Source organism: Sceloporus occidentalis, unplaced genomic scaffold (genome assembly GCF_023333645.1).
Source record: "Sceloporus occidentalis isolate IW3139 unplaced genomic scaffold, rSceOcc1.0.p SCAF_361, whole genome shotgun sequence".
NCBI classification, from domain to species: domain Eukaryota; kingdom Metazoa; phylum Chordata; class Lepidosauria; order Squamata; family Phrynosomatidae; genus Sceloporus; species Sceloporus occidentalis.
In genome coordinates, this window is record NW_028317341.1 from 297,080 (window position 1) to 322,395 (window position 25,316).

The 25,316-nt window shown below is 45.0% G+C and overlaps 1 protein-coding gene across 1 annotated transcript; it reads left to right on the top strand.

The window, feature by feature from the left end:
• On the top strand, positions 1–23,414 carry LOC149273657 (thyroid hormone receptor alpha-A). Its single transcript, XM_089506064.1, has 8 exons — positions 1–49; positions 16,613–16,674; positions 17,962–18,062; positions 18,446–18,593; positions 18,902–19,107; positions 21,045–21,191; positions 22,788–23,046; positions 23,164–23,414. Exons 2-8 carry the CDS (start codon positions 16,653–16,655, stop codon positions 23,412–23,414), a joined length of 1,134 nt encoding a protein of 377 aa, XP_089362190.1. The 5' UTR covers positions 1–49; positions 16,613–16,652.
• Positions 23,415–25,316: the final 1,902 nt, after the last annotated feature.

The window sequence follows — 25,316 nt, forward strand, 5'->3', positions numbered from 1 at the left end:
ACCAGAATCTTAGCGGGCTGGACTGCTTGTCAGAGCCAGATGAAAAAAGGTAAGGACCGTCAATATCGCCATAGTGGCTCCCCCCCCCTCCTGTTGGCTTAGTTCTTAGTCTGCCCATCAAGTCTTCTGTGACCTTTCCAAACACTCCACTCGTTCTGCCAATCCCCATTCCAAATTGGTTTGTCCCCCATGTTTTTCTTGATGCATCTGCCACCTTTACTAGGCTGACCGTTGCCTTAATTGCAAGCCACGTACAATATTCAAATATTTTAATGTAAAAACAAATCACTAACGCTTTGTGTAATCTTATGTAATATAATAAAGAATGTAAATGTGATATATGTGATATGTATACCATAGGTTCAGCCATCTTTACTTCCAGTCCGCAGGTTGTGTATGATTATTGCCCAACGCTTATCAGTAAATAATTATTTCTGTCTTGAATCTGGGCATTTAGACGTACTAGGAATTATTCTAATTCTGCAATTAGTTACAAAAGTGATAAATTCAGTAGCGTAGGTGGGACAGCCCAATTAATCAGATAATATTTAGCCCTTTGGAAATAACCTATAGACTCATGTAACAATTACGAGACTATGCGTAAACTCGCTGAAGGCTCTGTAATCCCAAATTAAACCCATATGTCTCAGCACCTCCCTTTTCTCCGTATCAGTGAATTCCTTCCTCACCGCATTTTTATATCATTCCTTTAAGGGCATGTGCTCTATATATGCTCACCGTCCATGACAATTTACCCCTTGTGTTACGCCACGTCGCATTCCTTACTCTACCTGTTGACTCCTAGTGACCCACATAGAGCATAACTACCTTAAATTCACCCTTTGGAGTCTTATTTTTAATTGCAATTCTTGACTAAGAAGTTTTTTTTTTTTTTTTACGTAGGTCTTGTGTAGTTCCCAAGTGGTCATGCTTGCAGCCATGTTGGTTTTCCATTACCACATATAAAGTTGCGTGATGCCTGGTTTGTGCAAGTAATGGGTTGGATGGGCTTCTGCATTAATGGGTGTTAACCTAGTGGATCCGGTGTATTTTTCATTATCATCAATAGATAATCAATATTCTCATGTCTATTTGTGTGGGTCGGACGATGTGTATCCACTGTATTTCTCCGTTATTCTGGTTGTAGTCATCTGGGTTTGATGCGGCTCTCCATTATTCTTTGTCTAGTGATGTGGTTCTGTGGTAGCCCTGTGTTATTCTCTGTAGTCACATGGGTCCAATGCAGCTCTCCATTATTCTGTGTCTAGTCCCATAGGCTGGCGGTAGACCTTTGTTATTCTGTGTAGTCGCATGGGTCCAAGATGGCTCTCCGTTATTCTTTGTATTGTCACATGGGCCGTTGGTAGACCACTATTGTTCTGTTTAGTCACATAGTACCATAGTGTGTCCATGTCTAGCTTAAGGGTTTCAGTGGGAATTTTTTGATCTCCCCAACCACGCTATTGATGTTATGGACACTGTCCCGGCTCAGCACAGCCTCCATAGATTTCATTAAAAGGCAACACTTCCGCCGGGGCTTCTAAGACTGAGCAGCAGATGGTCATGTGCTCCATCATAGAAGCTACAGCGGAAGTGGCGGACGGAAGCGCAGGGTGTCATCGGCTGCCAGAGGGGAGGATCCCCGCAGCGCCACAGGGGACCTGAATCCTCCTCTCTGGCAGAACTTCCACTGGGGCTTCTATTTGAGGTCCGATTATAAGACAACCTCGATTATTATAAGATGAGGGGTATTTTTCAACCAATAAGGCGGAGGGGATTGAGGTTGCTGCCTTAGGTCAGGCATAGGATAAGGGTGGATACACCTAGTCACTGGGGTTCACAGATGTCAAGAACTTTGTGATGCAGACAGACAAGATGATTTTAAACAGACAGAAAGCAAGATTTCCTATGAATAAACTAGACCTTTATGCATCATCTACACAGATTTCATCGATACTATTATGGCTTTATAAAACGCTTTTTCCTGTGATTAATTAGGCTGTTGTCTACAATTAAGCATGGCGTGTGAGTAGAACTTCATCGCTTACATAACAGAATTTGCTGTTGCTTTTTCTATTGAGTCATCCACAAAATTAACGAGGTTAATGTATTTTTAAATGTCCTGATGTAGATCTAGATTTTTCATCTACAAATTACAATAATATGCATGTTATGTAGAAATATACACTAAAAACTAAACATTAAAAAAGGTGTATATCCGCCTCGAGCCAGGGATATAAATAGATGATAATTACTACAATTGTTTGTGCTACTTTCACAAATCATCGTTATAAAACAAGCAGTCACATTTTGAAAGATTTTCTTGAAGCTTCTCACAAGTAGAGATGTTTTCAAACTTATTGCAGCAGTAAATTAAGAGGGAAAAATTTCAAATTTGACAGTCAGGTGCTATTTCATTGGCCACACCCCTAAATCATACATCATTAGTTCCAGACAACGCTGGCATTCCTGTTTGTTCTAGAAAACAAAATGGCCGCCTCTAAACAGTTTGCTTGTCTCAGTTCACAAAACCAAAGTGGGAAATTTCAACTCATGGATTTAGGTGATTTAACACTGATCTACAACCTAATTCTAAATTTTTATAGTCCTTCATGTGAATTAAACAGCGATCTCAAGCAAGACAAATATGAGATGCTCAACCAAGAATGGACAGCCGCTTCATAGCCTGTCCTAAGGTGCATCTCGCTTGGGAGGTCTCAAGTTCTCACTGTCCACCATCATATCAGTCCACAAGGGCATTCCAGAACCGAAACGTGAGGTAAATATCCCCTACATGGGGGAACCCAACTACCCCAGATGTATGTTTTGGCCTTCATTGGCCTCATCAGTGGGGCACAATTGCTCTAGGCATGAGAGAGTAAGGAGGTCCACGTCTGGATCCACCATTTGACTTATAGTGATCCCCAAGAGATCCCCAAAGGGTAAAATATTAAACAAATCAAATATGGAAAATTCTCAGACACTCCACGTGTCATGCCCTTTAATTCATATGATAGCTGCATGGCCTCTTTGTTCACGTTGTCTGTTTTTGTAAATACGTGGAGGGATTCTACAGAATGTGACTATGCGTTTGCCCCTTTCCCCCCACCGCCGTTAAATGCCTTGCAGGAGATGTGTCCGGCCAACATCTCCATGCTTGTGATTTAGTTACCTCCAGTCGACTCCAGAGCTGCTTCGGGCAGCGATGCGTGCCGGGGACTATTCGGACCCCCATGTGCTGCCATTAACTTTAAAAAAAGCTCTTTCCTGCCACTGATTGGCTGCTTCTGTGGTAGATTAGTGTTTATTTAAGGGTTAAGGTTACTCACAGGGTACTTTAACATACATTCTTCTATAGTAGGTGTATAGTATGAGTCTATAATGCTGGCCCAAGCCACCAGCTGGAAGTAGCTTTAGTAAGTGAAGTTATGGTAAAAGCTTTGATGTGACGTCTCCCCCTTTAAATGACTGGACTCCATCCAGGTTACTCTTTCCCCTTTAAAAGCACCCGAGTTTCTGCCAAGACTGTCTCGTCTCTGGCCAACGCAGCCGCGATGAGTCAGCCCGTCCCGTACCAATGGCAATTACAGCAAGTGAAATAACAGCATTCCATTCATGCAATTTTGCGCAACGATGTTTTTTAATAATTAACCCCTCCCAAAATAATAGATGAGGCCAAACAGATAAGTTGAAAGATCGTTATATATTTAAAACAGACTAAATTCATTATTTGACAGGTCAGCACAGTAAATAAACCCATGTAATAACAGTAATATGCACCTAATGTGCCTTCCTTCGGGAGCAGCCATATTAACATGCTTTTCTCAGATTATTCCTCCCCATTAAAATAATCTGTCCTGTTGCTGATTGGTTCAGGCAGCCTTTGTAAGGATAGAGCGAGGAGATGGGAGATAATTTCAGCTTCCACAACGTAAACTTTGAAACTAAATCTCTTCTAAACAATAACCCTAATGAAAAACAGAAGTACAAGGTAGGTGGTCCTGATAAATACAATTGGCTAAAACGCATAAAGTTATCTCCCCCTACGTTATCTCTCTGGTTGCTGATTGGTTCAGGCAGTTTTGTAAGGGGGGGTTCAGGATATCATACTCGTTAAAGGCTTTTGCGACAGATGTTGGCAAACGTTTAGATACTTCTCATTCATTTACACGGATTGACAAACAAGAAGTAGCTTTAATGAATGAACGTATTAATGCTGAACGTTGGGACAATGAAGTAACGCCTCTGTTATGTTTGTTAATAATCGAAACAGTGTGACATACTACGTATAATTACTCGTGGCAGCAATCTCTTTCCCCAGGAAGTATAAAGTATAACAATATTTTTGTTTGTGTGTAATCCACGTGCGTTCGTTATAAACATTACAAAACAGCAGAGTTCAGGGAGCCGTCGGGGGATGAAGGAATGAATCTCGTTGCGTTAACAATGCATTATGAAGTGCCATCTCTAGAAAAAGGGGCAAATGGACAAGGAGGGGGGCTGGTAAGGCGGGCAGGAGGCAATTGTGCCCTGTGGGGTGTCCTGGAGTACTGTGTCCGCTTGGGCATGGATACCAGTGCGTTTTGTTAGAAAACGTGACTTCCGTCTCGCGTAACTCCTCCCCCTGCTGCCTCCACTGAAAACAGGAAGCGTTCGTCAGTACATTTCATGCACATGCTCAGTAGAACTTGCATTCAATGGGAGCAGCAGTAGCCAATCCCATGCATGCCGTATCTTTTTATGTTATTATAATAGATTTTATTTGTAGAGTGCCAGCAGTTTCCATTGTGCTATCAAGACATGAAGAATAAAACAATAACCTTTAAATTGTCGACTAGCATTTCTATAAGTTAACACATACTGCCGCAGAAGGTGAAGAGAGTCCTAGAAGAACTGGGAGAGCTTTGGGACAGACGTTAAGAAGACTGCGGAGCTCTGCAGGACTGATATGAGATGAATTGTTTCTGAGTTTAGTGAATGATCCCCAGTTTATTGGCTTTAGTTTAGCAGGCAGAATATCTAAGAATACTCGGATAAAGGTTTCTATCGCAATTTTCCCAGAATTTAATGAAAAGGTGAACTTTTAGGGGACATTTAAGCGAGGAATCGGTAGAGACTTTACAATTCTTCTCTTTTCATACTCTCTCTAAGTGATTATTTCTCGTTGTCATAATGTGACAATATAGAACATTATAATCTGCAAACTAATTATTAGCTCTGAGGATCTACAAAGCAATGTGAAACAGATCGCCGGGCCAAAGTATTTTTACCGACGTCTAAGGAAAGATGAAGTCCCCCGTGGAGAAAAATGTTCCTCCTTGAGCATTGAATATGGTGCGGCATACAATACCAATCTCCGACAAAAGCCTGATCTTTAACTCATTTTGTTCCAATTAACGCTCCTTTTCTGCAGACCTGGAGGCTGTCGTCGTCGTCGTCATTGGTGATATTTTGGGTGACTTTCCCTGTTCAAACATCTCTTTAAGTGCCCTCCAGCTTTTTAGATGTGGAAAATTTGCAATTGGTGCCTTTTCATACTGGTCACATAATGGTGAACTAGTGGAAATTTCCAGTCTTGCATTATTATGTCATAATGATACAGCAGCGCTGGCTCCGGTAAGGGAGTGATCGGATCGGTTCTTCCCGGGTGTTTTATAGGAACAGGGAAGTTTCGTATGCAGCAACAAGAAGGGTTACAGAATCAGGTTGTGGAGCTTTGACCCACAGGGTATTCTAGGTGAGGTCTCACAAGTTATTATTGTTTATTCTGGTGACACGCTGTGGAACTTGGCCACAAGCTTCAAGAATGGCAACTATTCTTTTCCACTGGCGGCACCCAAAGCGGCATATCAAGAGTAGGGACGCTATTTTGGCTGTTTGAGCATAAATCTAGTTATGCGAGTTTACATATTGCAATAGGACTTGTTGGTACCAACTGGTTTTTGCTGATCTTTCAGGAGTTAAAACTTGTTATTGGTTATCTTTGGACTCTGTACAGAAACTACACACCTGGAGGTGAACTTTAACCGTTCATGTGCCAGGGACACTGAGGCAGCATCTTAGCGCCAGCTCAATGCGACCTTAGTCATCCGATATTGAGTTCACGGCAGAAAGGGTTATGTAATGTGTATAAAAACAAAATACCTTTGGTAAAGCCTTTTGGTCCGAAGGATTTCATGCAAAACAAAGGTTTCTGAATTTCATAACATTCCGCAACCAAGGCCGTTTACAAAACGAATAACCACCACGGAGAATTGAGATTTTTGCCTATAAAGTTTGTTTGTTTTTAGATCTCAATGCCAGGTCGTAGACGTATTAGCAGCGAGCCTGCCAAAGCTAATCTCTGGCACAGGGACCTTCCCAGGAAGGGATGTGTGCGCAAAGATCATTCTAAAAACAGCACGCAACTCTGTGGCAAGGTTGCTTCTCTTGAGCCCCAAGTGGTGGACCTGCTTCATCTCAGCTGTGAGCCTGCAACTGCTCAGTCCCTCAACTCGGTGAGTTGGGGGGGGTAAGAAGAGAGAGAGAATCTTAGATGGAGTAGGATATAAACACTTATATGGGATTAGAAATAATCTGAGAGAAGTGAAAATTCCAGATCCAACATTTGGCGCCAAACCCTGATCTCCACCAGTCCTTGAAGCATCCAAGGATGGTCTTTGAGTAATTTGTTTGGAGATGGCTTTCTCTGGTATCGATAAGCAGGTTTTTCCATACCTATCTTGGTGGCATCTGAAATAGCATCCAAGACTTTTTACTGAGAGCAGCTTTCACTTACACATTTTATTTATACTATTCTAGATCTCCACGATTGGGGATTCTCCTGTAGGTTTCCATGAATGTTGCCCTGTTCCTATAGTTGGAGACCTCCGTTACAAACTACCTCCCACAGCATCGCAATGTACTGAGCACTGGGTAAGGGGAGTCAGTGATTCAACAAAAAAGTCTGAAATAGTGAAATCAAAAATAATTTAAATGCAAGCGTGAGGTAATTAGCACAATGGAATAAACAATTTTAAGATAAAAAAACATAAATTTGCTATTTAAACAAAGTTTAAATAAGGGGGTAATGCCACATGTTGAAGTGCTTGGCCAGTATTGACCAGGAATGTTTTTATTGGTCTGTGTGGAAATGGAGTATAATGCAAAGTATGAAAAGGGGTCTTATCACATAACAATCCATGGGATGGTCCAGGCTTTGGTCACTATGGTGGTAAGACCACTTTGAAGGTCCATGCATGAAAGCCAGTTTTATACATAACCCACTTTGAGTACTGCTATTGTAGGCTCACAGGTAAGGTATCCCATTAGTCTCACCTTTAGTGGTACATCTTCCCTGACTCATGTATAACCCTAGGTATTGTTTCTTAGATGCCCCTTTGAGAACTTCTGGAGGAGCTCTTGGGAGTTTCTACCACCCCCTTGTAGGTTGACGATACCAATTGGCACTTACTGTAGCTTTGTGTTTTTTTGGAGAGTCTTTCATCTGACTGGTTGTCTTCTGTATTTAATGGATATATCTCTAAAGTTCCCTGGACGTTTGTCTCTCACACATTCTGCAAGTTCTGGTTCTGCTTTTGGAATTCCTTTGTTCTTCAGGCTGAAAGCTCACGGCGTTTTGGGAACATGCGGTATATATCATGTGGCCCTCGGATAGGCTGATTAGTGCCACATGTAACAGATGAACATGTAGATGTATATATTATATATGCATACAACATAACATATACAAAGACGTGTCTACGGTGATTTAAACCATAGTAACCAAACTGGCTCTGTTTGCACACAAACTTTCAGATTTACATGTGTTTGCCTATGAAGCATCACTGTTTATACATGTCAAATGCATACAAACAGATTTTACGCCCAAATGTGGTTTTTCCCGCATTCTCAGTGTACAAGATGCCTTTTGTGCAGCCACTGCCAGCGCATGGCAAGGGAGTAGTGCCAGGGAGTGTGGGCAGAGGAGAGGACTTGTGTGTGTTTTGGCAACTAAAATGACACCGTTAATGTCACAGTAATGCCTCTCCGGTGGTCTTGCCTCCTCTAATTTAGATTTAAAGCTTCTTTTTGTCTCATAATTTCTTCACACTTAGGTCCATCACAATATTTGGATGTTAAAGTTCCTTTTTATATTGGAAATCGAAACCGTTTCCCAAGAGGTTACGGCGATTCCAGACTCTCCTCCCGTTACCGAGTAGTGTGTTAGGATTCAGAGCAATCTCCTCTCTTGTTGCTAGCATACCAAGTTGTCTCGACTCCCGTATCAAGGAACTACGTCTCCTCCAGCGAGTAGGACTGCGACCCTATTCCTGCTTCTAATTATACCATATATACTGTACATTAACACATTCACCGCTGGCACAATGCACAGCAACGCTGGGTATCTGTACTAAACTACTGAACACATAACTCCTTCTGCCATGGTCACGGAAGCCTGAAGAATGGAAATAGAATACTTTGCTCCATCGGCTCGGTATATAGTGCAAACCAGACCTGGGAACTTTCTATATGAGATGAGACATAATTTACCCTTTAATAGCCCATCATGAAGATTCTATGTAGCAACTCGCCAAAAGGCTCTAATAGTGGCCATCATTAAAGCATCGACTTGCCATTATGTAACCATACACTTAATTGAGTCACCTGCAACATACTGGTAGCCAAATCATCTCTTGGGATGTTTAAGATCACAGCAGTGTGACCCTGAGAAGCTGCACCTTCACATTGAGATTGGGGCAAAACCCTGAAAGTTGCCAGGTATGGTGATACTCGGTATCCATCTCCGATCCTTGTTTCCCAAAACACTCGGCCGATAGACTGCCCGTTGTCCAAATGTTCTCCGTTTCATTCTGCCACATTTTCACCTTTCCTTCAGAAAATGACTTTTCCGCTCACCTTGTGTATTACCCCAAGCATCGCGTTGTATGTATTAGTTAACGGTTTGGAAGAATAACTATTGATTTACCAAAATCTTAGACGTCTGCTGCCCTGAAATAGTCTCTCTTTATACTACTGTAAAAAGAGAATTATCGGAACAATAGTAAAAACTAGAGGTGTCTGACATAGCCCTCCTGCGGTAAATCAATATGGGAAGTCATTACACTCCAGACAATTCTTTCTTTCGGTAACGGTTCCTTAAGTTTTCCCAATACTGATGTCTCGCTCACCGCCTTGGGTTGCAATTCTGATGCAAAGTTTTAAAAGTGGTCTTATTGCCATAGCAACCAATATAATAAACATTTTGATCATGGAACAGAAGGTGTGTATAGATCAGGAAGGGAGATGGTATAAAGTTCCAGTGAGGGGTTTATTAAAATGCATTTGGCATCAAATTAACTCCATGATGTGCAAACTCAACTGAAACTGAAGCACTAATTAAATACGCTGCTATCTCTGCTGAACAAGAACATCTAATTAACGCCCTGCGATCCAGGCAGAAACTGCCGCTGCGTTTCCGGGTCACGCGGCCGCGTTTGTGGCATGTCACGATACGGGGCTGTGTGAGAGGAGGAGGCTGGCATCGCCGCTGCCCTGTAATCTGTAAAAACACAAGCTTGGCAGCGCGTGTGTTTGTGCGAGAGGGGAAATCCCTCGCTTACATATAAATCGGGATCCTGTGCCAGTGACGATCCTCATCCTGCAGCTACGTCAGTGGCAGGGGTGGGTGAGCGCTCGCCCGCCCGCGGAGACAATGTACTCCTGGGTATTAGCACCCGCGTGAATCGCGTGAAAGGAAACTGCTTGCTAATGAGATTTTTGGAAGTAAATTACCAAAGCGGCAAAGAAAAAGGATATCTGCACTTCACATATTCCGTAACGGTCTCGTTTCTGCAAATGTCACTTCTTAAAACACCGTCTAAACCTGTCTGTCTCTGAGTCTTCTTACGATTTCCTTCCTGTACATTTCCCTTATTTAGACATTTAACAGTCGCTAAGAGTTAGTTGGCCCGTCTCGCCTGTGTATTTATATCTATAACCCCTCCCATTACTTTATAACTCCTCCTATTACGATGTATAACTCCTCCCCCTGCACTGCGTAATTCTGCTATTGATTTGCACTGGAATACACGGTATGGATGATGTATTCTGGGAAGAGATGCCTGTACGTCAGACCTACACCTTATCGTATGAGCCCATGCGTGTCTGCTCCCTGATAACATGCCAGGGACATGCATGATGTGTCGAAGTTTTCTTCTGTGTACAAAACTAAGTTAATTGTCGATCGGCCCGTGTCCTCTGTAGACGAATCGGATCGCAATCTAGTTGGCTAATCCCGTTTTAAAGAAGACCCCCGTTATTATACATCAGTATTACGCATGCCTTTGTGTTTAGATTAATGTATGCTCAAATTGTTCATGCGTGTTCCGAACAGCACATGTTAACTTTTATCCAGCAGGTGAAAGCATTGTACTCCATGTGTACATACGTGACTATATGTTACATGGGGGTTTTCAGCGATCACGTGGCAACTCACCCAGGACGATGGCCGCCACAGCAGTGTGTGTGTGATGAGGTTGTGTGTTCTGCGTGTAATCATGACAAGTAAGGAGGTTTGGGAGTGAAGGTCGGACGGGTATGTACAGGCGGCCGCGCTATCGTTAATGTTTGTTTTGTGTGTTTGTTAATCCCGCATTGGAGAGATTTTGATTGCATGACTCATGTGTGCAAGGCGTGTATGCGTGTGGCATGTGTGCCTGTTTTGGGAGAGCGCTGTGTGATGTGATCGTGTGCCATGTCTGCTTGATCATGATCAGGCTTGCGCTCGTTCTTGGGTTGTTGTGCCTGCCGACTGTCCAAAGTACAGTCCCAACGCACCTGACTAGTTCTGCGTGTTTCTAGGGATGTAATGCGATAATTTGATTTGAAAGCGCTTCCAGATTAATTCCCCAATTAGACGGGGTACATGGAAAATAACGAACATACATCGCCGTGACTCACGCAGTATAGATAGAAAGTCACAAGTTGGATGACCGTGTGAACGTTGGAAGATCTGACTGCATATAAGGGTAGCTGTGTTCTTCCTGTTATCTGCTCTGGTACCCAGAGCTGACAGTCTAATAGCATGAGAGAGTGTGGAGAAGGCGCCGATGACTGTTTGCCTTTGAGGTCAAGCAGGAGGCGGATGTTTATCCCCAGGCCCTGTGTCCCGTGACAGCCCCTGCTTCTCTCCTGTTTGTCCCCTCCCTGTCACAGGGGGGGTATTTCAGGTGTCAGGATGCAGGCCTTGGCTGGGAGCCATGAACTGGGAAGACCTCAGGAGCTGGCAAATTGCCCAGGCCCCTGTCTGGTACAGCATGTACTTTACCCCTGGGTGGGGGGACCTAAGGAGAGGGAGAGGCGGACAGAGGGGGGAATTCTACATATATTCGGCTTCAAGGAGTACTCCACCTGCGAATTAACCACTGAAGTGCTGAAGGAAGAGGAACTTCCTCTTGTCTTGACATGAGGCTCCAGAAAGAGTTAATGTACTTTGAACGACATTGTGGTCTGGCTCTTCTGCTGCAAGTTTTAGAACATGAGGTTGGTGGATGTGGACATAGTGACTTAGATGTCAGCATAACGTGTCTATGATTCCTCAGTCGGCAAGATTACACAGCAGCCATGGTCCGGGGCTTGTGTCTTTACCTGAGCAGACATGGGACGGTACCTTTCAACCATGCCGTCCTCACGCAGGGACTGGAGATAACTGCCCAGACACTGGGCAAGTGCAGCAATTCCCTCCCCGCGAAGGGTGTACTCTACAGAAAAAGCCTGTGAATCATATGGGGTTTATTGGGTAAAGCAGGTACGTCATCTTGGTAACTTCACTCTGGTACATACCAGCAGCCTCAACTGGCTACCAGCAGCCTGATCCGGCAATGCACAATGCATGGATCATTCACAGAGGAAGCCTTTAAGAAACCCTATTGATCTATCTATGCATTATGCAGGGCGAGCTGAAGGAGAACTTCTCCAGGGTTGGCTCTTCCTGTTGCATAGTGAAACGTGGGAGATGAAACTGCAACGTTCCTGCAAACTCCTCCGAGATCTGCCTGTTTAGTGAATAAAGCCCATAGCCAGAGTCCTTTCACTTTGCAGGGTGTTTGGATTTTGTAGCGGGAATTGAGGATCTTTCAAGTTCTGAACTCCTGAACGCCGAGACATCTGGAAAATCTCAGAAACAAAATGTAAGAAATGAAGTCAGTTCCACTCACTGCGGGGAATCAGGCGGCTTGGATTCTGCCCCTTCCGTATGTGTGAACCGTGTGACCCTACGTCTGTCCCACTGCTGGCTGACCTTTAGGTGAGACAGACGTTGGAAGGCTATGAGACCTACAGCCTTTGGGTGAGACAGACATTAGAAGGCTATGAGGCCTACAGCCGTTGGGTGAGACAGGCACAAGAAATCTATGAGGCCTACAGCCGTTGGGTGAGACAGGCACAAGAAATCTATGAGGCCTACAGCCGTTGGGTGAGACAGGCACAAGAAATCTATGAGGCCTACAGCCGTTGGGTGAGACAGGCACAAGAAATCTATGAGTCCTACAGTCTTTGGGTGAGACAGGCACAAGAAAGCTATGAGACCTACAGCCTTTGGGTGAGACAGAAGTTAGAAGGCTATGAGTTCTACAGCCTTTGGGTGAGACAGAAGTTAGAAGGCTATGAGTTCTACAGCCTTTGGGTGAGACAGAAGTTAGAAGGCTATGAGTTCTACAGCCTTTGGGTGAGACAGGCGTTAGAAAGCTACGAGACCTACAGCCTTTGGGTGAGACAGGTAGAACCTGAACCTGCGAGGCAGACAGGAGGTGCCTGCAATCCCACATAGACTTTTATCTTTAGGAGAACAATAAAAAAGTTTGCCTTACCCCGTGCAACCTTTGGTATGGTATGTATGACTGAGCTAATGTATATAATGTTTATCTTTATGAAAAGCAGGGCCTTTCACCGGAACCGCGCCCTGCCACATATTATGCGACTTCCGCATAACTGCAGAGACCTGCTTCTCACCGCAGCACCTGCATGTCTGCCCCTCTAGGCGTCCCGCGTACGTCTGTATGGCACCCGAGGCCGTGGGACCGTTTTTGGTGACGTTAAATCGTCTGCATGAAGGGTAACGTCAGCGTTAGAAGAATATAACGACGAGACAGCCCGGCTCATATACGACGTATATAATATCTATATATCCGCCGTTCCAGACATGATGAGTAACGATTGCCATGTCACTTCTCTCTGTGGTCGTCTAATTGTGTTGCTAAGAGGCGGTTGCCGGGAGCAACAGATGCTGATTGCGACAGAGGTCCACGTGCGGTGCATTGGTTCGTATGAGGAGTGACGCTGCGGAAGGAAACGGCCGGCTGCTCATAGGTGTTTGTGAGAAGAAGATACCGTTTTTCACTCTTACTGCAGAAGTACCGTATTTGCTCGATTATAAGACGACCCTGATTATAAGACGACCCCCCAAAATCTGAATATTAACTTAGGAAAAAAAGAAAAAGCCTGAATATAAGACGACCCTAAAGGAAAAAAGTTTTACCAGTAAATGCTAATTCATGTAAACTATTTTTTTAAATAAAAGCTATGATTGAGAAAAATATTTTTTTTGTTTTTATTTCCTTGTATTTTCCAACCTGTCCCCCAGTTACGCACATCTGCCCCCAGGCTTGCCACACCAATATGGCACTGTGGCCCATGATATGCCTTGTAACCCCCTATATGCCACTGTGCCCCATGGTATGCCTTTTGACCCCCTATGTGCCACTCTGCCTCCAGAAATGCCTTATACCCCTATATGCCACTCTGGCATTTAGGGGGTTAAAAGGCATATTATGGGGCAGAGTGGCATATAGGGAGGTATAAGGCATTTCAGGAGGCAGAGTGCTCTATTAAATGCCCCCTTAACGCCACTCTGCCTCCTGAAATGCCTTATACCTCCCTATATGCCACTCTGCCCCATAATATGCCTTTTAACCCCCTAAGTGCCAGAGTGGCATATAGGGGTATAAGGCATTCCAGAAATGCCCTATGTCCCCATTTAACACACACACACGCGCACACACACACACACTTACCGGTGCTTTCTAATTTCCTGCTGTATTGCCGGGGCAGCGGGTTGACGTCTCCTTCCGCTGCAGCCAGAAGGAGGTGTGGCTAGCAGCGGGGGTTTGTCTGCGTCCGTCGCGGATACCTTCCCCGGCTGTCAGAGATCAGAGTTCCCCGCACCGGTGGGGGGAACTCTGATCTCTGACAGTCGGGGAAGGTATCCGCGACGGACGCAGACAACCCCCGCTGCTAGCCACACCTCCTTCCGGCTGCAGCGGATCTGGATCTTAGTCTCATAATCAGACCTCTATTTGAGGTCTGATTAGAAGACGACCCCGATTAGAAGACGAGGGGTATTTTTCAGAGCATTTGCTCTGAAAAAAACCTCGTCTTATAATCGAGCAAATACGGTATAAGCTGCCCGGGCTGCAGTTAAAGCATTTTATTCGTAAATGTATAATAAGTGATCAAAAGCCTTTCGGACAAACCTGTTCTGGAACTTATCATTCTCCCTTCTCCCTTATCGCTTCTCACTTCCTACGCATTGCTCCATTACCGCTCTCCCGGTCGCCTCCTGGCTCTCTCCCGGTCGCCTCCTGGCTCTCTCCCGGTCGCCTCCTGGCTCTCTCCCGGTCTCCTCCTGGCTCTCTCCCGGTCTCCTCCTGGCTCTCTCCCGGTCTCCTCCTGGCTCTCTCCCGGTCTCCTCCTGGCTCTCTCCCGGTCTCCTCCTGGCTCTCTCCCGGTCTCCTCCTGGCTCTCTCCCGGTCTCCTCCTGGCTCTCTCCCGGTCGCCTCCTGGCTCTCTCCCGGTCGCCTCCTGGCTCTCTCCCGGTCACCTCCTGGCTCTCTCCCGGTCGCCTCCTGACTCTCTCCCGGTCTCTTCCTGACTCTCTCCCGGTCGCCTCCTGACTCTCTCCCGGTCGCCTCCTAACTCTCTCCTGTTCAGTTTCTTTAGATTGTCTCCCTTTTTCATATGCATTCCTTCTCGCATTTTTTACTCTCGTTTCCCATGTACAGCCACGTTTTAGCGTACAGGGTTAATGGGTAGGATCTCTCCATATGAGCTTCTTTCCCACCCATCATCTGTCCCAAATTTTTCTCTGGTTGGATTTTTTTTCCCCCTCATCTGGTGGAAATCAGAGTTGTTTATGGCAGAACCGGCTTGGACTTTTCTTCCGATCAGCATCCTGCACGGACATCCAAAAATAACATTCCTGCCTTTTGAAATTTTGTGCAAATCAGAACCAAACAGAGCGGGTTTAACGAGCAGATAACCTTAACGTGAGCACGGCGTAGGAAACGCGGGAGTGTCTACTGTGATCCCCGCGCCGGGTGACACATAACGATGACACGCAAAATATACATATTTCCCAAATCCTGCGTCTTACGGCACAGTACACCGAATAAGAATATTCCGCTTATACACTCGAATATGCAATAAGTTCTAGGATCTGCATGATTATTCCTCCCCGTTTTTGTTATCTTCCACAGATACAGGGGATAGATTTGGAGAAAGGAGAGATCTTCAAAGAATCTTAGTGATCTCGAGATGAATATTTTAAATGACTCAAAAACAAAAAGCGCAAGTTCTAGGTAGTTTTAGTGAATAAATCGGGTTATGGAAAAAGATGCGACCTTTAAGATTTATAAGACATGGAGTTTTATTCACTAAAGAGAGAGTTTTTAGCTTGCAATAGAGGGTGATTTCTACTGCTTGACTTCTCTGTATGTTACGAAGGCCAACAAAGCCCCGAATAATGTATAGTTTAAAGAGATTTCTCCCAAACGAGAGGGAGATGGAACCAAAACTCTCCTGCCAGCTCTGCCTTTAGTGAATAGACCCCCCAAAGTGTCAGCGATGGTGTCACAGGAAATGTGAGGGGTGGAATTACGAGATCCCGGCCCGGGCTTTACTCACATGGAATGGCAAGTCAGGATCCGACACGTGCAAAGGGAGCGCCACGGAGCTCATTCATTCAGTCCCTCCGATATTAAAACGCCGCCTGGGGGAGGGGGGGGGGGTTATTGTTCCTGTCGGGTCCTAGAGACACGAAATAGAAAGCTACTGCGGTGGGAGGCAGCGTTCCCTCTAAGGTGAACAGTCCAGCGCTGAAACGGTTAATTAAAACCGAACGCTCTTATTAACTCTTATGACTTGCATAAGACGGATGCCCCGTCAGATCTGCTCAATGTAGGTCCAGTCTTTTAACCATTTCCACGCTGGACTGCTCGCTGGTTCTGTAGGTACAGGGAATTCTGGGTAGTGTTGGTGCATTCATGTGATATTATACAATATGGTTTCCTGGGTTTATAGCATCATGTTTTCTGCAGAGCGTCGCTCCGTGTCATAGGTCGGCCTTAGCGAAGAGCCGTAGTCTGGGCGTGATCATCAAAGTGGCCACGTTCTATTGGTGTAAACGTTTTTGCCCGTGAGCACACGGCCCCTAATGTGAGGAACGATAACACGCCGCGTCCTAGGCGGCCCTCGCTTCCCTCGCAGCGATGTGGAGTAGAAAGTGTCTTCGTTTCTCTTCTGCCAATCATGTCCTCCTTTCTCACACCGAATCTAATATTCCTTTTCGTGTTATTAGGTGGCCGGATGGGAAGCGAAAAAGAAAGAACAGTCAATGCATGGGGAAAAGCGGCATGTCAGGTAGGCACAGAGTACTGATCTATATAACCCCTCTCTATAGAATCCCATCCTACATCTCTACACAGCTCCTCCCATAACGCCATATATACCCTCTGTTTACCTCCTTCTATTGTGTCATATAACTCCTCCCATTACTCATATAACCCCTCTATATAACGCCTCCTATTCATATAAGCCCTCCCTATGACCCCTTCTATTACACCATATAACCCTTCCCTATAACTCCTCCCATTACTCATATAACCCCTCCCTATAGCTCTTATTACATCATATAACCTCTCTATAACTCCTCCTATTACGCCATATAACGCATCCCTGTAGCTCTTATGACTCCTCCTATTTGTGCATACATTGCATGTTTAGACCCCCCCGCCCCATGTGTGCAGTCTGCTCGGAATAGGCTGTCTCTGTTGGATTTTGGCCCCGTATGTGTAATATGCTGTCGTAACACCTGATGTATTCATGACATTTCATTTTCTTATTTTTTGCTTCACTTTTGTGATTTAGGAGAAGAAATGTCATTATTTTGCTCTTACACTCCAGCCTGGATACCCGAGCAGAGGATGTCCCCCACCATTCCCCTGCTTCACCCCACCATGCGCACTCTCAATCACACTCTGTTGGCCTGTGGCCACTGCTTTGGCACCCTTCGTCCCCATCCAGGCAATTCCCTTGACCCCTTCCTACACATGCCCCTTGCATCCAGTCCAGAGCCTCTCCCCACCCTCCATTCTCATACCCAGACCTCTAACCCCTCTCGCATCCTGCCCTTTATGCTTTTTCCCACCCCGCTCCTTGCCTTCCCTCTCACCCTGCTCACTATTCTCCCTCTCACTTTTTTTCCCTGCCCACCCTCCATGTGTTGTGTTCAAACAGAAGCTCTGTTATACAAAATAATTGCTTCCTAAATGGCAAGAGAAAGAGACACAATAATTACCCATCACGCACTGAACTGTCTTTGTGTGTCTGGTGTCTGCATACTGCGCTCTCTGTGCCTCCGGTTACATGTAAGGGCCCGACCTCCTCGCCCCGCCGGTGCATACGTGTGCGATGCCTTCTGAATGCTTTGCATTTCTTATGTGTTTGCATGTTGTGTTCATATTGTGTTTGTGTACTCATCCTTTGTATGTGCAATGTACTGTCTTATTAATATACCGCCGGGAGCTTTAAGACACTAAGTCTGTTCCTAGCCGCACTCTGCTTTTTGTGACAAGGACCTGAATGAGACTGTGTCCCTCCTTTCACCCGGTGACACAGGTGACAGCTCGGTATCTCTGCTCTCTGCAGGGTATATCCCTAGCTACCTGGACAAAGATGAGCCGTGCGTGGTGTGCAGCGACAAGGCCACAGGATACCACTACAGATGTATCACCTGCGAGGGTTGCAAGGTGAGTTCCCAACAGACGGGGTCGGCCGCCGCTCTTCTCTTCCTCTTGGCTGTTATCTTACAATATCCCACAACACAACATGTAGGAGAGCCGCGTTAGGTGAATTGCGTGACACAATAAGAAGGAGATGGTAGGAGAGGAGAAACACGTTCGAGAATAGGTTGGTGCAAATGTGCAGTTGGGATGTGACAACGCAAGTCCCAGGGGCGCATGAGTTTAAACAGAGGTTTAAAAAATAAATGGACGGGGGCGAGTTGGACAGAGGTCTTCTATGGGCCAAACCATTGCGTGTTGGGTCAGGCTGTAGGACGTGGTTCTGCCGTGAGATCTTTCCGTTGCGCTCACTGGATTGCTTTACTCTTTTTTTTTTTTTTTTCGTGCAGGGCTTCTTTCGTCGCACAATCCAGAAGAACCTGCATCCCTCCTACTCCTGCAAATATGATGGATGTTGCATCATTGACAAAATCACCCGAAATCAATGCCAGCTCTGCCGCTTCAAGAAATGTATCGCAGTGGGCATGGCAATGGATCGTGAGTATGAGAAGGGAGAAGAAGGGCTTGGGAAGCACTGGGACTTTATGGAGGAGAGCTATATATCATTGGCCCACCCTGCTCTCAGATTACTCCACCCAAGGGACCTATATATCTGGCACCTGCACCCAAATGCCAAACAAACCATCTCCCCGGGGTTTACAGCATCACAATATATGCAGCATTTAACTAGTCATCAAGGTCCTATATGTATATAATCGAGAGGCCTAACCAGCCTCGCTTTATTTGACTTCTCTCCTTCCCACTCTGTATTACTCTCTGATTTGTCCCTTTCACATCCTTGCCAGTTGTCCTGGATGATTCCAAGCGGGTAGCCAAGCGGAAACTGATCGAGGAGAATCGGGAACGGCGGCGAAAGGAGGAGATGATCAAGACATTACAGCAGCGTCCTGAGCCGAGCAGCGAGGAGTGGGAATTAATACGCATAGTGACGGAGGCTCACCGAAGCACGAACGCGCAGGGCAGCCACTGGAAGCAGAGGAGAAAGTTCTTGGTGAGATGGCAGGGAGTAGAAAGCAACAGGAGGGCTTGGGAGAGCAGGAGATAAGAGACGTACGGAAGGAGTTGGAAGCAGCTTTTTTACGTCACAGAGCAGACCTGTAGCTCCAAGCCAGCTCTGGCCAGAGGGTGCCGTGGGCACAGTATCTGGGCACAGCCTACTGTGAGCGTGGAGCGTTTGCTACTTCTTTAAGCAGACATTCTGTGCACATGGTGAGATTGCGACCTGGTAGAGATTGAGCAACATCTGTTAATCCCCACTAGCCATAGAGCAGGGGGTTTACTCACTTTGTATCATCGCGGGGTGCACAGTTTGAGAACGAAGTTCTTGAGCATGTCGTCCTTCTGCGATGCTCCAGTCCTGCTTTCTGGTTGTGTGATGCGTTATTGTGCCAGTATGTGTTATAAAGGGAGGTGGGCTGCTGGTGTAACCATTGATCGGTAACCGTCATGTATCCCGTTGCTATGTTTGGCTTCTCTTCCTTTGATTTCCAACCCGTCCGGATGCCATCTGTTTTCAATGGGTTATCAAGGTGGATCAGCAGGGCCAGCCATACCTCAATAGAAAAGGAGCAGCTCTTTGAGATGCGTGATAGGGTTAATAGAGATTTTTAACAGTCTAGCTGAAAACGGCCCCATATGCCACTTATATTAGGAAATCTCCTTTCATCGGTATATCCCGTTACCGGCCCTCTCTCTGCTGGGATCTGTGTGTTTGTAGATAATGCAGGTGGCACTCCATTACCCGGTCGGGTTTCTTTCTATAAGGGTGAGTTCTCCATTACGGTGCCCAACACCTTGTGACTGCTCATCGTTTGCCTGCGTAGCTGTTGTTTCTGGCGTCTGAGCTTTGCTTTTTGGCATCAGACTCTGTGTACCCGTGCATTCTGGCACCTGAGTGTAGCAGCGAAACGCGCACTCATCTGTTTGCACAGCAGTGAGTTTTGATACCTATGTCTTTGTGTAAATGTACATCCTGGTAGATTTCGCTCCTCTCTCCTCTTTTTTTTCTTTCCCCTCTCCTCTTTTTTTTCTTTCCCCTCTCCTCTTTTTTTTTTTTCTGTCCTCTCTCCTCTTTTTTTCTGTCCTCTCTCCTTTTTTTTTTTTCTCTTATCTCGCCTCTTTTTTTTTTCCTCTTATCTCGCCTCTTTTTTCTCTCCTCTCTCGGACCTTCTTTTACTTGTTACCTTGGGTTTACCCTGGTACCTGTCTTCAATTTCCTGTTTTGCAAGTAAATGTGGTTTGTTTCTCTGTGCGAATGTTCGTATGTTTCAAGACATTCTATCAGCTACCTGCATGTGTTCTTTCAGTTGCTTTCCGATGCCTTCCTCTCTGTGCAGTTGCTATGTCTGCAGCGAAGTCTATATCATTCTAGAATGTGGACCTGATTACAGTGTATAGAGGGCCGAGTATACATCTAATATCTAAATGCGAGTTCTGATGTTCAAAATAGGTGGATCTGCTGCATGCGCGTCAGACGTAATGACGAGATTTGATAATTATGGTCACTGGGGGGGGGGGTTTCGCACTTTTTAAACCAGTATAGGACTCAGGCCTCTGGGTGACGCAGGCATGTATATTTTGTCAGAGAAGGATAGAAGCAGCTGGGAGCAGCCGCCCCTTCCCTCCCTCCGTCTCATGCTGCCTCTCCTCCTCCCCATCACGTGGAAAGGACACGCTCTGTTTTCCCATCCGCTCTTCTGCCTTGTTGAACGGCACCCTCTGCTGAACCCTCGGAGGAACTGCAGAAATACTGGAAACCAGTAGCGTCAAGATGATACCTTTTTATTGGAGTGCTAGCTTTCGAGACAACTTAGGTCTCTTCTTCATTCAGGAATACACATTGTTTGTATGAATCCAGGTTCAATTTCAGTCTCATTTTCTATTCCCTGACACTTATGTTTTCCTCTTGTTCTTTCTTTCTTATCACAGCCTGATGACATTGGCCAGTCGCCAATGGCCTCCATGCCGGATGGTGATAAAGTTGACTTGGAGGCGTTCAGCGAGTTCACCAAAATAATCACCCCAGCAATTACTCGAGTGGTGGACTTCGCCAAGAAACTACCCATGTTCTCAGAGGTAAGTGTAAGCCTTGTTGCTGTTATTACTCCTATACCACCATGAGGTGTAGCCTCCATCATACACTAAAAGCCCATACCATCTGTCCTACACTGAATGTAAGTCCTCATCTTTATGTTGGTGTCTTCTTTAAAATCGTGGGGCTAATACACTAAATATTCCTACCTTAAATTCACAACGTCTGCACCGAACATCCCTCACCGTTTTTACCCTGTGTCCTCATATCCCGAATCTCCGACACGATGTTCTCCTACTTCTGACATCCAACATTCTTCTTTGTCCCACACTCTGCTTCTCTGTTTCATGGTCGTCGGTTTTTCCTTCCCCGTCGCAATGTCACTTTCTCTCTTACTGTAAGGATGTTAGTCTTGTGAATGACCCTGCTGGCCAAGAAATGGCCCATTCCTCCATTTGACGAATCCATCATTACGCGCAGTGTCATCCTCCCCTTTCCTGCTCCAGGGGTCAAGATTATCGACATTACTTATTATTTTAAGCAAACAAAGCATCTTAATCCAATTGATACATTGTTCCTGTTATCCCTATACCTAGAATTTGTATCCTTATTCGTAACACCTACACTTATATATGCCGTTCACACAGAGTGCCCCTCCTTTCATCTCTCACTTTTTTCCCTCCTTCACGCCTCTCCTGATTCCTTCACATCACACAATCTATTCTCATTCTATTTATTGCCAACAAGTTTACCTCTTAATGATCTTTCCGCTCAGTGCTTTCAAGAAACCTTTACACAAATTGACCACAATTGGCTACTTTTTTTGAGGCACCCGATACGGTTTACTTGATTCCACATACACTGTTGCCCTCACGCTTTTCTATCTTGCCCTTAGTTCCATAGACAATCACGGACTCTGCCAGGTGGACACCATCGTCCATACTTACTCCAGCTTCTTAGCAGTAGGTGCTCAGGTCCATACCTGCTCTGTACGCCTTCCATGTGGTTGACAAAACTATTCTTAGAACCTCACAAAATCTTGTGCCCGAATCTTTAATGACGACTCGGTTCTGTTTCCAAACCTTGAATTCGGAAATGAGTAACTTTTTTAGATGACTGTTTCAGTTGACATTTCATAATGTCCACCGCAGAGCTTCCCATTTTGCTTTGCGTAATCTGAGCGATTACAGTAAGTAAAATGTCAGCTGATTTAAAAATCTCATCAGAGAAGGAATCGGACCACAAATTCTATCAAAGTTGCCTGCTTTTGCTGTGATACTTTCAAGCGCTGTATATGTTTCTAAAAAAAACACTGAAAGTCAAACCACATGGGCTTAATGTGTTAAAGGGCCACTCAAGCCGTGAGTGAGTGAAGGCAGAGTAGGTGCGTTTAACTGCTCTAGAGCTGCAGAATCTTCAATAGTTAAGTTTTAATTTTTCAATGAACAAATATTGAAGTGCTTACAAATTACTTTTATATGCGTCCTTTGGGGTGGGGCATTAGACTGCCCCTTTAATTATTTTTTTATGTTCCATGTTTCTACATTTTAGAAATTGTAATAAATACAATGTTTTCTGCGTTTGTAATCATCTTGCTACGCAGTATATCCACCTCCAACCCCGTGTCCCTCTACCTACAGCTGCCCTGTGAAGACCAGATCATCCTGTTGAAAGGATGTTGTATGGAGATCATGTCTCTGCGTGCAGCTGTGCGTTATGACCCAGACAGTGAGACCCTGACGCTGAGCGGGGAGATGGCCGTGAAGCGCGAACAGCTGAAGAACGGAGGTCTTGGTGTGGTCTCTGATGCCATCTTTGACCTTGGGAGGTCTCTCGCTGCATTCAACCTCGATGATACCGAGGTTGCGCTGCTGCAAGCTGTCCTGCTCATGTCCTCAGGTAAACGCAGCTTGTGATTAAACGGGAAGGCTGTTGACTGTCTAGTATCTCTACTAGTATCTGAATAGTATCTCTAGATACTTTCTCTGCATCTTACTCTGTGTCTCTCTTCCCCAGACCGTACGGGTTTGATCTGCACGGATAAGATAGAGAAATGTCAGGAGACGTACCTCCTCGCCTTTGAACACTACATTAATCATCGCAAACACAACATTCCTCACTTCTGGCCTAAGCTCCTGATGAAGGTGACGGACCTCCGCATGATTGGGGCCTGTCACGCCAGCCGCTTCCTGCATATGAAAGTTGAGTGCCCCACAGAGCTCTTCCCACCACTCTTTCTTGAGGTCTTCGAGGACCAGGAAGTCTGAGGGGTAGTACATGCTTGTGGAGTGCAAATGGCCCTGTTCCTACCTGCCCTCCTGGCAGGCTCTTATGACCTGAAGAGAAGCGGACAGGTGCCATCTTGATAACTTGGACAACCCAGGAGCGTTCTGGCTGCCATCCTCGTTCATCCATTCAACCCAAGAACAGTTCTTTGAAATCCATTTAGTGCATCATGGTGAACAATAATCAAAGAATCTTTGGCTGCATATTGGTGCACACTGTGGTCCCATGAAAGTCAATCACCGTGGTTGTAGTTTCGTGTGACACCATTTTGCTGCACCCTAAAAGAACCAGGAAAGGAAGCTTCTTTGGTTGACCATGAATAACCAGTGGAGGCTGTCTGGGTGGCACTTAAACAACATTTCAGATATGGGAGGGTGAAAATAATAAGAGAGGCTCAAAGCCTTCCAGCCCTCCCCATTTGTGTGTGTATGATATATAATATATATATATATATATATATATTTCATACACATTTATAAACTCAAAGACAGTTTTCTATTGAGGCAGCACTTGGTCTTGTTGAGCTGGGATCCTTAGGAGCTCCAGAAGTTCGTAATACTCTCTCCATTCTCGGCCAGGGCTGACCTGTATAATATATATATATATATATATATATATATATATTAGTGTCCGGTAGTGATGCGGGACTGCCCATCTCTCTTTAATGTGCGAGACCCCTCGATCATAGGAACTGTCCAGCTGTCCCATTCCTTCGACAGTTGAACCAAGGACCTGTAAGAGATCAGAGCTTTGACACATTACATAATGCTTGTACATATTGGAAAATATCTGATTATGCACTCTCTCTCCCCCTCTCTCTCTCTATCTATCTATATATCAGTCTGGATATATATAGAGAGAAAAATAATGTGCGTGTGTTTACACACATGTGACTTTCTTTAAGTGCCAATTGTGAATGGTGCTTTTGCTGTGCGGCTGAAGCATTTTATAGAATTCAAAATTCAGTGCAGGAAGAAACTAGTCGATTATAGACTATTGCCTCTCACAAAAGCAGTATAGTGTGTGTGTGTGTGTGTGTGTGTGTATATATATATGTGTATATATATATATGTGTGTGTGTGTGTGTGTATATATATATATATATATATATATATATATATATATATATATATATATATATAATCTGGCACAATCAGATGTATTTCTGTCCCAGGCTCTGAATCCCTCTCTACAGGAAGCATTAACCCTTTCCCGTCATACCCACTATGTTAGGCAGGGAGAGTGGTGGGCAATGCAGTCGTCTATCCCACCCATGCACAGAATTCCCTCCATGGCACCCTCGGTTTATAAGAACTAGCCCCTCCATCCTATCCTTCCACCCTTTTTTGGTTTAAAAAATCGCACCAAAGCCGCTGATACTCGCCCCATACTGCCATGCGGAAAACCAGAGACCAAACCCCCCCCGAGCTACTAAAACCAAAAATATTTCTAGAAGCACTTTTAATAGCCTGCTTGCATGTGCTAACCCTACGTTTGCTGCTCTCCTGCATTCTTTTCTAGATCTCTCTAGACAAGATTCTACATGGCTTTATGAAGTTCCTGGCAGCCTTATTCTATAGCCAGATGTCAATCGTCGAACCCATTTTTGGGTTTCTATTGCCAATTTTTTTTATTACATGTTGGGGCAATCCCATGCTTTTAATCTAGACTATAATCCCCCCGCACCTTTTTCCTCTTCTTGCACTTTGCAGAAAGCACTTGTTACCAATGATAGACCTTGTTCTCAATTGTGTTTTTGAATGTTATGTTCTCAAAATAAGCTGGAGAAAAAGACGCACTTAATTTTCTTTAGATCCCTTTGTTATTTCAAGCTTGCACTGCATGCGAATTTTATATAGGTACCGCGTAGTTTTAATTTACTT

Excerpts from the sequence above, each read along its gene's own strand:
- LOC149273657 (XM_089506064.1), top strand. The coding sequence starts at position 16,653 with ATGGGGAAAAGCGGCATGTCAG. Across the intron at positions 16,675-17,961 it reads GGGGAAAAGCGGCATGTCAG|GGTATATCCCTAGCTACCTG; the intron begins GTAGGCACAGAG and ends TGCTCTCTGCAG. Across the intron at positions 18,063-18,445 it reads TCACCTGCGAGGGTTGCAAG|GGCTTCTTTCGTCGCACAAT; the intron begins GTGAGTTCCCAA and ends TTTTTCGTGCAG.